Source organism: Ursus maritimus, unplaced genomic scaffold (assembly GCF_017311325.1).
Source record: "Ursus maritimus isolate PB19 unplaced genomic scaffold, ASM1731132v1 scaffold_34, whole genome shotgun sequence".
Taxonomy (NCBI): Eukaryota; Metazoa; Chordata; class Mammalia; order Carnivora; family Ursidae; genus Ursus; species Ursus maritimus.
The window spans coordinates 11,501,524-11,518,183 of NW_024426008.1; the positions used below are offsets into that span (position 1 = coordinate 11,501,524).

Sequence of the window (16,660 nt, forward strand, 5' to 3'; positions counted from 1 at the left end):
AGAAAAACATGAATGGATTTTAAGATTTTCTTTATTTGAGAGAGAGCACAGGTGGGGAGAGTGGGAAGAGGCAGAGGTAGAAGGAGAAGCAGACTCCCCGCTGAGCAAGGAGCCTGATGAGGAACTCAATCCCAGGACTCTGATATCATGACCTGAGCTGAAGGCAGATGCTTAACCAACTGAGCCACCCAGCTGCCCCAAATGGATATTTTCTTTCTGAAATTTTCTTCGTAAGAAATAAGGTGCATAAAATAAAACAGAGAAATCATGAAGGAAAACCTTAATAACCTTTTTTTCTAGATTTCATTTATTTATTTGTCAGAAAGAGGAAGTGAGAGGCAGACAGAGGGAGAAGCAGGCTCCCAGCTGAGCAGGGAGCCCAATTCAGGACTTGACCCAGGACGCTGGGATCATGACCTGAGCCAACCGCAGACGCTTAACTGACTGAGCCACCCAGGCATTCCACCTTAATAACTTTGAATATGTGAAAAGCAAAAGCTTTGGTATACCAAAAATAAATGAATCCAAGAAAAAAAGAAAAAAAGTTTTTAACGGACAAACAGCAACAATTTCCTTAATTGGAAAAACCACAACACAAGACAAACATAGCAGTTTTCAAAAACAGAAAGTCAAACACCCAATAAACTTAAGAACATAAGTCTATGTTACCTGTAAATGCAAATCAAAACCAGAATGTAACACTTTTTCATTTAATAGAATAAATCTTAAATTGTTAATACTTAAGACTAAAGAGAACAGAGAAACAAACATTCATTTACTGCTGGTGGGACTATAAATTAGTACTCAATTTAAAAAAGAAAATTTGGCGAAGTTCATGAAAATATAAAATTCACTGAGCAATTCCACTTGTATGAATTTATCCAATGGATAAAAATATACCCAAATATAAGTACAAGGAAGCTGAAAGCAGTAGGTTATAACTATGAGCACTCATATCAATATCAATGTCCATCAATAGGGGATTACATTAGGCAAATGATGGTACGCTTGCACAATTCAATACTATATTGCTCTATAAAAGTAAAACATAGATCTGTACGCGCTAATATGAAGCTATCTCTAAGGTATATAAAATATGATAACTGTGCAAAGAAAACAGATTCAGAACAGTAAGTATAATTATACAATTTACGTAAATTTTGAGAACATAAGAGTACATACATATATATACACACATGAGCATGCCATAGTATATGCCATAAACATTCTGGAAAACAAGAGAAGTGGCAGTTGACAGTGTTACCACTGAGGAGAGTGACTGCAAGCCAGACAAGTGAAGAAAGGCAGACTTATCATACAACTTTCTTTACTATTTGCACCTTTTACTCTTTCAACACTTTCTCTTTTACAATGTAAAAAAAAAAAAAAAAATTTTTTTTAGAGAGTGAGAGTAACACGGCAGGGGATGGGGCAGCAGCAGGGAGAGAGAGAGAATCTTAAACAGGCTCCACGCCCAGCACAGAGTACAAAGCAGGGCTCAATCTCACAGCCCTGAAATCATGACCTGAGCCAAAATCGAGTTGGACACTTAACCAACAGAGACACCCAGGTGCCCCAACTTTTCTTTTTTTTTAAAGCAGTCTCCATGTCCAGCATGGAGCCCATTGTGGGACTTGAACTCACAACCCTGCAATCAAGACCTGAGCTGAGACAGAGTCAGATGCTTAACAGATTAAGCCACCCAGACGCACCTAAAATGTAATTTTTAAAGGTCTCTTGAAAATGAATTGTTTTGCCCAAAATTGTGGGTTAAGTTGTCAAGTTTCTTTAATTTGTACTTTTATCAATTTTGCAAAAATATTACCTGAAATGGTTTGACAGGGGCATATGTTTCAGTTGCAGGTGTGGGTTTCGGAATGCTTTCAATCAATTCCAAAATTCCTTGCAGTTTTTTATCTGAGATTCGTAAAGAAATCAGTGGTAACTTTCCAAAAATCTTGAATCTGTTTCAAAAAAACAGGAATCATTATAAAGCAAACGTCATTCTGATTTAAGTGTACTAATTAAAAACACAAATGTTCCCCTTAATATATCCAAAAATAACAAAATGCAATTTTAAGCTCTAAAAATTATCCACACAGTCCATAAGACATTCCACAATCTCCACTCAAATTTCTATTTGGCCTTAGTAACCCACCTCATTAGGTGAACTAACCTCATTATTTTTCAGATTTTTTTTTTTTTTAAGATTTTATTTATTTATTTTTGAGAGAGCAAGAGAGAGCAAGCGAGCATGAGCAGGGAGAGGGGTAGAGGGAGAAGACTCAATGCTGAGCAGGGAGCCTGACACGCACTTGATCCCAGGGATCCTGGGATCATGACTTGAACTGAAGGTAGAAGTTTAGCCGACTGAGCCACCCAGGCGCCCCAGAAATTTATTTTCTAATGTTATTATGCTTATTATCCCTTTACTATTTGCCAAAGACACCTGAAAATTAATAATTACTGTTTATTACATGATACACATTAAGGAAAGCACTGATATGCATTATCATAAGTTCTCACAACCTATACGGTAGACAACCAATTTCTGCTGTTTTTTATAAGTTCCCATATGTACACGGTTCCTAACAGGAAACTAATGCTTAGCAAGTTCAAATAACTTCTCTAAGAGATAATACACCTAAACCATGTTTAAGTCAGATGTGACTGAAGAAAAATTACATGATCATATGAACTTTACATGTTTTACATGACAAAATCCAACACCTATTCATGATAAAAACTCTCAGTGAACTAGAATAAAGGAGAGCTTCTTCAACTTGATAAAGAGTATCATCAAAAAACCTACAGCTATCATCATATTTAATGATAAGAAACTCAGTTTTCCCACTCAGGTACAAAGCAAAGAGGTTGCTCTGATCACTCCTTTTCAACACTGTACTAGAAGTCCCTGTCAATGCATTAGGACAAGAAAAGGAAAAGGTATGCAGATTCTGTTCACAGACGACATGATCATCTATCTATACAGAACATCTTAAAAAAAAAAAAAAAAAGACTCCAAGAACTAATAAGCCCTTATACTAAGGTGCATAATACAAGGTTGGTATGCAACAGTCAATTGCTTTTCTACATACAAACAATGGACAAGTAGAATTTAAAAATTAAAAATAACACCATTTATATTAGCACCCAAAAAATGTTAATACTTGGGTATAAATCTCACAAAACATATACAAGATCTATATAGAGGAAACTGCCAAACTCTCTGATGAATGAAATCAAAGAAGAAATGAATATAAATGAAGAGATACTCCATATTTATTTGTGGATAACAAAATTCAATATTCTCAAGATGTCAGTGTTTCCTAAAATGATCCACAGATTCAATGCAATTAAAGTCAAAATCCCAGCCAACTACTTAATGAATACTGACAAAATGACTCTAAAGTTTAAATGGAGAGGTAAAAGATCCAGAATAGCCAACATAATATTGAAGAAGAAAAAGGTTGGAGATAATATTGAAGGAGAAGAACAAGGTTGGAGACTTGACACTCCCTGACCTCAAGGCTTACTATTATAGCTACAGTAAGCATGATACTGGTATTGGCAATCAAACAGACAAGTAGATCAATGGTCAGAATAGAGAGCCCAGGAGCCGACTTCCATAAATTCAGCCTACTGATCTTTGACAAAGGAGAAAAGGCAGTACAATGAAGCAAAGATATACTCTTCAAAAAATTGAACAGACAAATCTAGAAAAATGTTGTTAAGGCTAATGTTCAAATTACTATCTATGTTTTCTTTTAGGATTTTTATGGTTTTAGGTCTCATACTTCGGTCTTTGTTTTGACTTCATTTTTGTGTATGCTGTAAGAAAGTGGTCCAATTTCCATTCTTTTGCATGTAGCTGTCCAATTTTCTTAGCACCATTTTTTGAAAAGACTGCCTTCTTTTCATTGTATATTCTTGCCTCCTTTGTTACAATTGACCATATAGGTATGGGTTTATCTCTGGGCACTCTATTCTGTTCCATTGATCAATGTATCTATTTTTGTGCATCATACTGTTTTATTATAGCTTTGAATTATATCTTGAAATCTGAGATTGTGGTATCTCCAGCTTTAATTTTTTTTTTCAAGACTGCTTTGACTATTCAGGCTCTTTTGTGGTTCAATATAGATTTTAGGATTATTTGTTCTAGTTCAGTGAACAATGTTGTTGATATTTATCAAAATATCATATTTAATCTGTAGATTGCTTTGAGTTGTATGGACATTTAATGATATCAATTCTTCCAAAAATGAGCATATATAGCTTTCCATCTATTGGTGTCTTCAATTTGTTTCATCAATGATTATAGTTTTCAGAGTACAGGTCTTTCCTTTCCTTGGTTATGTTTATTCTTAGGTATGTTATTCTTTTTGGTGCAATTGTTAATGGGATTTTTTTCTTAATTTCTCTTTTTGCACTGTTATTAGTGTATCAAAATGAAATAGATTTCTGTATATTAATTATTTATCTGCAAGTTTATTGAATACATTTATTCTAATAGATTTCTGGTAGAGTCTTTAGGGTTTTCTATGTATAGTTTCATGTTATCTACAAGTAAGGGTCACAGAAAAACTGAAAGGAGATAGATTTATATATATATATATATCCCTTGCGTTTACCCATCCATTTCCTCCTTCATTAAAAACATTCCCAACCAGAATGGTACATTTGTTGAAACTGATGAACCTACACTGACACATCATAATCACCAAAGTCCACAGTTTACATTACTGTTCACTCTTGGCGTTGTACATTCTGTGGGTTTGGTCAAGTGCATAACGATATGTATTAATCATCATATCATTTAGAGTATATCATATAGAGTATTTTCACTGCCCTAAAAACCCCTTGTGCTTTAATTATTCATCCCTCCCCTACCACCTTCAAGCCCTAGCAAGCACTGATCTTTAAACTGTACCCACAGTTTTGTGTTTTCCAGAAGTCATCTAGTTGAAATCATACAATATGTAGCCTTTTCAGATTGGCATCTTTCACTTGGTAATATGCATTTAACGTTTCTCCACATCTTTTTATGACTTGTCAGCTCATTTCCTTTTAGCAGTGAATAGTATTTCATTGTTTGATATGCTATAGTTTATCAATCACCTATTGAATGACATCTTGGTTGCTTACAAGCCTGGGCTATAAAATTGAAATATAAAATTTATGTGTATAAGCTTTATATAAAAGTGTGAATAAAACTGCTATAAACAACTGCATGCAGGTTTTGTGTGGATCTAAGTTTCAACTCCTTGAGACCTAAAACCATAAAAATCCTAAAGGAAAACAGACAGTAATCTCTTGTACATCAGCCTTAGCAACAGTTTTCAAAGTATCTCTCCTCAGGCACAAGAAACAAAAGCAAAAATACACTACTGAGACTACATCAAAATAAAAAGCTTTTGTACAGCAAAGGAAACCATCAACAAAATGAAAAGGCAACCTACTGAATGGGAGAAGATACGTGCAAATAATATATCTGATAAAGGGTTAATATCCAAAGTATATAAGAATTTCTACAACTTGACACCAAAGAAACCAAACAATCCAATTAAAAAATGGGCAGAGGACCTGAATAGACGTTTTTCCAATGAAGACATACAGATGGCTAAAAGACACATGAAAACATGCTCAATATCATTCATCATCAGGGAAATGCAAATCAAAACCACGAGATATCACCTGAAACATGTCAGAATGACTAGAATAAAAAAGACAAGTAACAACTGTTGCCGAGGATATCAAGAAAGAGGAATCCTCATGTACCATTGGTAGGAATGTAAATTTGTGCAGCCATTGCAGAAAACAGTATGGAGGTTCCTCAAAAAATTAAAAACAAATACTCTATGATCCAATAATTTCACTGGTGGTTATCAACCCAAAGAAAATGAGAAGAGTAATTTGAAGAAATACATGCATACTTATGTTTGTAGTATTATTTATAATAGCCAGCAGATGGACACACCATTGAAGTGTCCATCAATAGATAAATGGCTAAAAAATTGTGGTACACATATATAATGGAATATTACTCCACCATAAAAAAAAAATGAAATCTTGTCATTTGTGATATGTAAAGACTAGAAGGTACAATGCTAATTGAAATAAATACCATATGATTTCACTTCTACATGGAATCCAAAAAAACAAAAACAAAGAGACACACAAACACAGAGAATAAAGTGATGGTTACCAGTGGGCTCGGGGAGTGGGTTGGGCAAAATGGGTGAAGGGTAGTGGGAGGTAAAAGCTTCCAGTTATGGAATGAGTAAGTCATGGGGATAAAAAGGTACAGCACAGAGAATACAGTCAAATGATACTGTAATAGCCTTGTATTGTGATAGAAAGTGGCTACACCTGTGGTGAGCACAGCACAACATACAGAGGTGTCAAATCACTGTGTACACCTGAAACTAATGTAACCTTACATGTCAACTATACTTCAACTTTTTCCTGTGACCCTAAAACTGTTCTAAATAGTCTTTTTTAAAAAGATTTTATTTGAGAGAGAGAGAGAGAGAGCACGAACACAAGCAGGGGGAATGGCAGGCAGAGGGAGAGGAAGAAGCAGGCTCCCCACTGAGCAGGAAGCCCAACATGGGGCTGGATCCCAGGGTCCCGGGCCGAAGGCAGATGCTTCAAAGACTGAGCCACCCAGGCGCCCCTCTAAATAGTCTTCAAAAAAATAAGAGTCTAAAAGAAACTGAGATCAAAATGCAAGTACATTTTTACTCACCATTTTTATCCCTATATTTTTCCTAAAACTTAACTTTTTCAACTCCCACACATGACTAAAGTTATCAGTCTAAAAATATATCTGCATTTCTTGAGAAAATTACAACCTTCTTTTACCTCCAATAGACTAAATATATGTAATTAGTTCCATATATACTAGTTTAACTTAGGTACATATTATGAATCTATCTCAATGTATCTAAACTTTTCAATTTTTTTTATACATATCAATTGTACAACCCGAAAATGGGGGCATCAAATTACTACATACCAAATAGAACACTTCCTTTTATTTGCCTTAAAAGTTTTAAGCTCAAATTTCAAAGGATGCTGCCTGATACTTGGACAGTTACAGAGTTTTACATAAGATATATTCACTTTATACTGTTCCAGCTCACTAAATTGAAATCAAATGCTTCTCAGATTTGATCTTTCTAAATCATTTAGTTTCTGCCTTTTATTATAATTAGCTGTACATCTCTGATCCTAACCTATAGCAATTTTAGTATCATTAGAATACTAGTTCAAATGGCTTTCCCGGTATCTTTTCCCCTTTATTGGTCATGTCTGACTATAATGCGCTGACTCAGAGACTGGCAAAATATGGTCATTGACTAATTCAGCCTGTTACTTATTTTGATAAATTAAGTATTATTGGAACACACCTATGCCCATTCAATATGTATTGTTTATGGCTGTGTTCATCCTAAAACAGTAGAGTTGAATAGTTATGACTAACAATACGGAATTCAAGCCTAAAATGTTTACTACCTGGCCCTTTACAGAAAAAATCTGCAACTGCTATATTGGATTGGCCTCTCATGATCCCCTTCCTCTATCTATCTATCTATCTATCTATCTATCTATCTATCTATCTAAGTATTTTAATCGGTTATTTCAATTGTTTCTACATTATACATATTCCCTGCATTACAGGACATAAATTCTTCCTAATTGTACACTGAGAGAGCAATCCAAAGCAAGGTCCTTCAGAAAAGTATCAACTTTTTTCTGGTACACCCTGACTTTCTAGATTCTAGCATACACAGAAATAAGCTAAAAAGGAATCAATTCATACTCATGTTTACAACAGGAAATCACATACACCTTTGCTCTTTACCACATACTGACAAACTTTACAAGAAACATTTAACAACAGTAAATTGGCAGTGTGACATCTGGGTAAGAACTAAAGAGCCTAAGCCGCGTTTCTAAAATCAAACTACACCTAGTGCTGGATTATGAAAAAACAGCAGAATGTGTAGAATGGCTTTCTTTCCTTCTTTCTCAAGCCAAATTTCTGACATTCCTCTGCCTTAAGACTCTCAGAGTGCAGTTTGATTTCCTAGAAGTAGTCTAGGAGAACAAGATTTAGTACACTACGCTACATTTGCTAGTAGACAGAGTCACTATACTTTAAAAAGCAACAGAGAAGGGTGTAGGTCTCTCTTTCATGTGACAAGAGCAGTTAAGTAATAGCCACATCTTACAGCATATGGGAAAAGGCCAGACTATTTACTGCTTACCTCTATCCTTCTCCCTATACTTCAGACCCAAAGCCTTGAGCACGACTTTATGAGCGTTCTCATGTTGTACCAATCCCCTGGGGCTGTTCGGGAAGTATTAAATGGGTCTTTGGTTAAATTATAAAATAGATGTCTGGCTGAGATTTCAATGTTCGCAAGGGAGAGAAAAAGTATGGCGGAAAGAAATGAAAGGGTTAGCTACAGTCTAAAACTATTTAGAACCACATATCTTAACAGTAAAGTTCAACAGACATCTCTACTTAGAATCCTCGGCTCAGAGTTTCAGCTAACAATAAATTATAAGGATCTCAGTTTATTGAGATTTATCTTTAGATAAAGGTATTTACATGAAAAGTGTAAATCAAGTATTACTTATTACAGTTTTTTATTTTTACTCTACTTTTTATTTTCTATGGGATTTAAAAGACAAATGCATAAAATTATAAATCTATGTTAAATGGGTACACAATCCTTAAGATGTGTGACAATAGTAACATAAAATGAAGGGAAGTGGAGCAGTAAAGAAGTAATTTTTTGTATGCAATTCAAGTTCAGTTGGTGTCAATTTTAAATAAATTGCCACAACTTTACAATGCTACATGTAATCTCCATAATAACCAATAATAAAATATCTACAGAATATGCACACAAGGAAAATAGAACAGTCAAACCATGTCAAAACAAAAAAAACTAAATGCAAATGAAGGCAGTGAAAGAGAAAATAAGGAACAAAAAAGCTGTAAAACCTATAGAAATAAATAACATAGGAGAAGAAAGGGAAGAAGAAAGGGGGGGTAAACAGAAGGGAGAATGAACCATGAGAGACTATGGACTCTGGGAAACAAACTGAGGGCTTCAGAGGGGAGAGGGGTGGGGGAATGGGATAGGCTGGTGATGGGTATTAAGGAGGGCACGTATTGCATTGGAGCACTGGGTGTTATACGCAAGTAATGAATCATGGAACTTTACATCAAAAATTAGGGGTGTACTGTATGGTGACTAACATGATAAAAAAATATTAAAAAAAAGAAAGAAAGAACAAAACAACAAAAGTCCTTCCATATCAATATTTACTTTAAACGTAAATGGTTTAAGCTTTCAAATCCAAGATATAAACTGACAGAATGCATGGGAAAAAATGAGATTCAACTATAGGCTGTCTGCCAGACACTCAGTTTAGATCTAAGGACACAAATAGTTTGAAAGTTAAAGAGCAGAAAAAAATATCCCATGCAAATAACAAATATAAGAAATCAGGAATAGCTTTAATAAAAGCAGTTAGAAGAGATTATAAGTCAAAATCTGTTACTAGAGACAAAGGACAATATACAATGATAAAAAGGTAATTTCACTAAGAAGACATAAATTAAAACATATGCACCAGACATCAGATAAAAAATATATGAATCAAACACTGACGGAATTGAGGAAAGAAACAGATCTACAGTCATCAGACTTCAATACCCCATTTCAATATCTGATGCAACAACCAGAGAAAAGCCCAACAATGGAGGACGAGAACAATGCTATTGACAAAAATGGACCAAAACGGCAGAATACACATTCTTCTTAAATGCACACAGAACATGCTCCAGGACAAACCATAAATAAGGCCACAAACAAGTGTCTAATTTTTTAGAGGTCTGAAATCACTGAAAGCATCTTTTCCGATCACAATGGAATGAAACTAGAAATCAGAAGAAGGGAAGTGTAAAATTCACAAATATGTGGAAATTAAACAACACACATATTAAACAATAAGTCAAAGAAGAAATCACGAGGAAAAGGATAAATATCTTGAGACAAGTAAAAACGAAAACAGAGGATATCAAAATTTATAGAATATAGCAAAAGCCATACTGAGGGAAACGTATGGCTGTAAACACTTATGTTAAAAAAATATCTCAAATAGACAAACTAACTTTACAGCTTAAGAAACTAGAAAAAGAGCAAGCTAAATCAAAGGTCGGCAAAAGTAAAAGAGCAAAGAGAACCAAAACAGACAACTGAGAAATAACAGAGAAGTTCAACAAAACTGATAAGTGGTTCTTCAAAAAGATCAACAGAGTTGAACTTTTAGGGAGACTGAGAAATAAAAAGAGAAAAGACAACTGAAATCGGCAATGAAAACAGGGGCATTACTACCAATTCTACTGAAATAAGAATGATCATAAGACAGCACTATGAACAATTTTACACCAACAAACTGGATAATCAAGATGAAGTGGACAAATTTCTAGGAACCTAAAAAACCTACCAAAACCCTAAGCTGTGAAGAAACAGAAAACCTGGATAGACCTATAACTAGTAGGGAGATGGAATCAGTAATCAAAAATCTCCCAATAATGAAATGCCCATGATTAGAGGATTTCACTAGTGAATTCTAGCAAACACTTTAAAAGAATATAAATTCTTCTCAAAATCTTCCAAACACTGGAAGAGAAAGGAACACTTCCTAGCTCATTTTAAGGCCATCAACACTCTGATACCAAAGCCAGACAAAAACACTTCAAGAAAACTAGAGACCAATATCCCTTATGACCACTGATGCAAAAATCCTCAACAAAATTCTAGCAAACAAAACTCAACAGTACATTAAAAGGATTATACACCATGACCCAGAATTTATTCCTAGAATGCAAGAATGGTTCAACATATGAAGACAGATCATTATAATACACCACAGTAATAGAATGAAGGAAAAGAAATACACAATCATTTCCTCTGCTGAAAAAAAGTATTTGAAAAAATTCAACACACTTCCACGATAGAAACATCCAACAAATTAGCAACAGAAGAAAACCACATCAACATAAGAAAGGTCATATATGAAAAAACCTACAGCTAACATACTCAGTGATGAAAGACCAAAAGCTTTTCCTCTATGCTCAGGATAAAGGATGACTGCTTAAATCACTTCTACTCAACACAGCACTGGAAATTCTAGTGAAACTAATAAGGCAAGACAAAGTTAAAGGCATCCAAATTGGAAAGAAAGTAGTAAAACTGCCTTTGTTCAAAGATGAAGTGATCTTATATGTGGAAAATCCTAACACACACACACACACACACACACACACAATAAATGAATTCAACAAAGTTACAGAATATTAAAATCAACTCAGAAGAATCCATTTCTTTTTTTTTATTATAATAATTTTTTTTATTATATTATGTCAGTCACCACACAGTACATCCTGGTTTCCGATGTAAAGTTCGATGATTCATTACTTGCGTATAACACCCAGAGCACCATGCAATACGTGCCCTCCTTAATACCCATCACCGGTCTATCCCATTCCCCCACTCCCCTCCCCTCTGAAGCCCTGAGTTTGTTTCTCAGAGTCCACAGTCTCTCATGCTTCATTCCCCCATCTGATTACCCCCCCTTTCTTTATCCCTTTCTTCTCCTACCGATCTTCCTAGTTCTTATGTTCCATAGATGAGTGACACCACAGACAAAAGACTGGTATCCAAGATCTACAAAGAACTTCTCAAAGTCAATACACAAGAAACAAATAAACAAATCATAAAATGGGCAGAAGATATGAATAGATACTTTTCCAATGAAGACATACAAATGGCTAACAGACACATGAAAAAATGTTCAAAATCATTAGCCATCAGGGAAATTCAAATCAAAACCACACTGAGATACCACCTTATGCCAGTTAGAATGGCATAAATTGACAAGGCAAGAAACAACAATTGTTGGAGAGGATGTAGAGAAAGGGGATCCCCCCTACATTGTTGGTGGGAATGCAAGTTGGTACAGCCACTCTGGAAAACAGTGTGGAGGTCCCTTAAAAAGTTAAGAATCCATTTCTATACAGCAACAATAAATAATCCAAAAAGGATATTAAGAAAACATTCCATTTACAATAACATCAAAAAGAATAAACTTAACCAAGGAAGTAAAAGACATACATCGCAAACTACCAAAATGCTGCTGAAAGAAATTATAGAAGACACAACGAAAAAAGGGAAAGCCTTCTCATGTTCATGGATTGGAAGACTTAATATTAAGATGTCACTACTCAAAGCATTTACAGATTCAATGCAATCCATATGAAAATCAAAGTATCTTTTATAAAAACAGAAAATCCACCATGTAATTCATATGGCATCTCAAAGGATCCCAAATAGCCAAAACAATCTAGAAAACAAGGTTGGATAACTCACACTCCTGATTTCAAAACTTACTACAAAGCTATAGTCATCAAAACTGTGTGGCTCTGGTATAAAGATAGAAATAGAGACCAAGGAAATAGAAAACCCAGAAATAAACCCTCACATATATGATCAAATGATTTTCAATAATGGTTCCAAGACTGTTCAGTGGAGAAAGGATAGTCGTTTCAATAAATGGTGCTGGGGAAAGCAGATATCCACATACAAAAGAACAAAGCTGAGTCCATACCTTATACCATATCCAAAAAAATAACTCCAGATCTATCAAAGATCTAAACATCAAAGCTGAAAGCATAAAACTCGTTGTACAAAAGATACAGAAGTTTTATGACATTGAATTTGAAAATAATTTCTTAGATATAACACCAAAAGCACAGTCAACAGATAAACCGGACTTAATATTTAAAACTTTTATGCATCAGAGGACACTATTAAAAGAGTGATAAATAAGGCAATCCACAAAATGAGAGAAAATATTTGCAAATCATTTATCTGATAAGAATAATATATTTAAATAATATATTTTAAAACAATAAAAAACTCCTGCAACTTAACAAAATCCCAGTTAAAGATGGGTAAAGGACTTGAATAGATATTTCTCCAAAGAAATACATGAACTACCAGTAAGTACCTGAAAATTACCTAATCAGTAATCATTAGGAAAATGCAACTGAAAACTATAATTAGATAACTACTTCATACATATCAGGGAGGACTATTTTTAAAAATAAGAAAATAAAAGCTGGTAAAGAGGTGGAGAAATTGGAATCCTTGTGCACTGCTGGTAGGAATATAATGGTACAGCTGCTATGGAAAACAGCAGGGCAGCTCCTCAAAAAATTAAAAATAAAATTATCTTGGGGTGCCTGGGTGGCTCAGTCATTAAGCGTCTGCCTCCAGCTCAGGTCATGATCCCCAGGTCCTGGGATCGAGCCCCGCATTGGGCTCCCTGCTCTGCTGGGAGCCTGCTTCTTCCTCTCCCACTCCCCCTGCTTGTGTTCCCTCTCTCGCTGGCTGTCTCTCTGTCAAAGAAATAAATAAAATCTTTAAAAAATAATTAATTAAAATTAAAATAAAAAAATTAAATTATCTTATGATCCAGCAATTCCACTTCTGGATATATAAACAAAAGAATTTAAACCAAGGACACATACAGATACTTGTATATCAATTTTCACGGCAGCACTATTACAACAGCCAAATTTCACTGCAATAATCCAAATGTCCATTGACAGATGAAGAGATAAAATGTGATCTCTATAGATGCAATGGAATATTTCTCAGCCTTAAAAACAAATGAAATTCTGATGTGTGCTACAACATGGATAAACCTTGAAGGCATTATACTATGTACAATAACTCAGACACAGAAGGACAAATATTGCATGGTCACATTTATGTAAGTTACCCAGAGTAGCCACATTTATAGAGAGATAACATAATCAATCATGACTGCCATGGGCTGGGGGAGTGAGGCATTATTATTTAACGAGTAGTGTCAGTTTGGGAAGATGACAGTTATGGAGATGGATGGTGATGGTTGTCACACAACAATGTGAATTACTTAATGCCAATGAATTATAAAGTTTATGTTACGTATATTTTTACCATACACACACACACATACACACACACAAAATCAATGATATACAGTATTCCCTTAGAAAATCTACAATCACACGAAAGAGACAATACATACTTGGGCATCCTTATATCCATGAAAACCATGGCCTTGGAGAGCTCCACATTGAAGTGCATAGGTACCAAAATGTGCTGTGTAGATACGTTGAGTTTTCGTGCTTCTCTCCAATTATCGCCTAATTATGGAAAACAGTACATGTTTATCCAGCACACATATAATTTGAAAAACACATTAAACCTAAAATCACCATTAATACTTTGTAGTCATATACTGCCTGGTATGGAAAAATCTTCCTACATCTAGATAATCTTAATGCCACCTTCCTAGGTACACACAATGAGCAGGTAAATTCACTTCCCTTTCACTTCTTTTGCTGCTTCAGAAAGACTCTCTATTTCAATAGGAAAACGCTTATTAAAAAACCAACAACACAGTTTAATCAAATCTACTGTGCATCCATTTACAGTCACCACACCCAGCAGATACTTTACCCAAAAACAACATGGCTCTAAGGCAATAATGAAAAAGGCAGAGAAAAGCAGTTTTTCTGTATTAATAAAAGCAACCAGTTATTCGAGATTTGTAACAGACATTGTTCTAGGCAATGTTTAAATTTTCATTTAATTCTCACAATGATGTTTAATCACCTCATTTCAGAAAAGTGAAACTCAGAGGAATTTTTTAATTTGCTTACGGTCAAAAGGCCAGCGTGTGGTACAAGTGAAACTGACATCCAGGTCTGCTAACATGAAATCTGTGTGATACAGTGCATCTTCATATACATTAAAGCTCATCTGAGCCTAATAATCCTCATAAGAAAAAGTCCTCAATCAAGGAAGACCAAGCCAATGAAAGATTAGATGCAGAGAAAGGTAGTAAAGTGAACTCTATTACAATTCTAAAAATTCTAACAGTATCAGGAGTAATAAAGTATTTCCTTCTATTCTCAATGTATAGAGAAAAAATATGTAAATGCATGTTTTCAGTATTTATCAAGAGAGCTTATGACAATTACCTAAAGCAACCCCAATGTCAAAAATATGTTGCTCTAAAAAAGATTTATTTAAGAATAGTTAACACTTATAAAAACAATTCTAAGGAATTCCAATAATTTTCAGACAATAATGGAATACTTTAAGTTGTTCTTCACAAAGCATCTCAATATCTTAAATATTAAGTACACTTCATGGACTTCAAAAATTAATGATCAAAAAGTCCAAACATACCACAATACTGTTATTTATTCCTTGAAAAAAATTATGGGTTTTCTATAAATAATTTATATTTGCCACCCACTATACTTCTGGGCTAATTCTACACCAACTAGATAATGATAAAAACAGAAATCATGTTTATTATCCCAAAGTGAATATAAAGAAAATTAAAATGTTCCAGTACTATATAATTTAATACTTTTAATAACCACTACTTTGGGTTCTCATTGTTTCTCTTTTTATTAGTTATCTCAGATAATTAAAATTTGACCATATACTACAGATCTCTAAAACATCCACCAATCCAACTCTGTTTTATTATCTAAATGTTTACTAACACTCCAGGGATTCAGAAACAGTATGACACAGTAAAAAGAGGGCTCCACTAGTCTCAGATCTCTCACTATGTACTTTTATAGTGGCTCCTGACGAGTTAATTTCTGGCTCTGCTGACTTCATCTAAAAACTAGATCTGCATCAGAGACTCCACCAAAAGTGAATGCGGTAAAAGCAAGCCTATGATACCCTCCTCAATCCTAACATCCTCCTCAGTCTTTGTGTGGCTGTTTATGGCCTGTACGGTGGGAGGCCCTAGGCTAGAATGCCTCTGGCTGTGAGCAGCCGCTTGTGATTATCCTGTATAAAACAAATATTTTAAATATGTGCCAATGTTTTCCAACCCTGTCCAAAGGATTTCTCAAACTCAGCACTATTGGTATTTGGGCCAGGTAAGTGTTGTGGGGTGGCTTTCCTCTACACTGTATGACGTTTAGTAGCATCCCTGACTTCCACTCACTAGATGCTAGTAATGCCCCTACTCAACTGTGACAAAAATGTCTCCAGACATTGACAATGTCTCTTGAGGAGTGAAATCAAATACCTGAGATATTGCCCCTAGACACTATCTACCATTACCTCTAACTCAAAAATATAAAAGGTTAATTTTTTTTTTTAATTTTACTTATTTGGGGGGTGGGGGAGAATAGGGAGGAGGAGGGGCCAAAGGAGCAGACCCCCACTGAGCAAGGAGCCCAACACAGGGCTCAATCCCAGGATTGGGATCATGACCTGAGCCGAAGGCAGATGCTTAACCAATGGAGCCACCCAGGTGTCCCAAAAATATAATCGTTTTGGGCGCCTGGGTGGCGCAGTCGTTAAGCGTCTGCCTTCGGCTCAGGGTGTGATCCCAGCGTTCTGGGATTGAGCCCCACATTGGGCTCCTCCGCTGGGAGCCTGCTTCTTCCTCTCCCACTCCCCCTGCTTGTGTTCCCTCTCTCGCTGGCTGTCTCTCTGTCAAAGAAATAAATAAAATCTTTAAAAATATATATATATATATA

General features: G+C 35.1%; 1 protein-coding gene across 2 annotated transcripts in view; it reads right to left on the bottom strand.

Moving 5' to 3' along the window:
- The window catches only part of VPS13A (vacuolar protein sorting 13 homolog A), a 225,628-nt gene that overhangs the window by 151,106 nt on the left and 57,862 nt on the right, over positions 1-16,660 (bottom strand). For both annotated transcript variants that reach the window (XM_040620229.1, XM_040620230.1), the window contains exons 22-23: positions 14,167-14,284; positions 1,826-1,964 (exon numbers count right to left, since the gene is read on the bottom strand). In XM_040620229.1, coding sequence (XP_040476163.1) covers positions 1,826-1,964; positions 14,167-14,284 — 257 coding nt within the window. The remainder of the gene's footprint in view (positions 1-1,825; positions 1,965-14,166; positions 14,285-16,660) is intronic.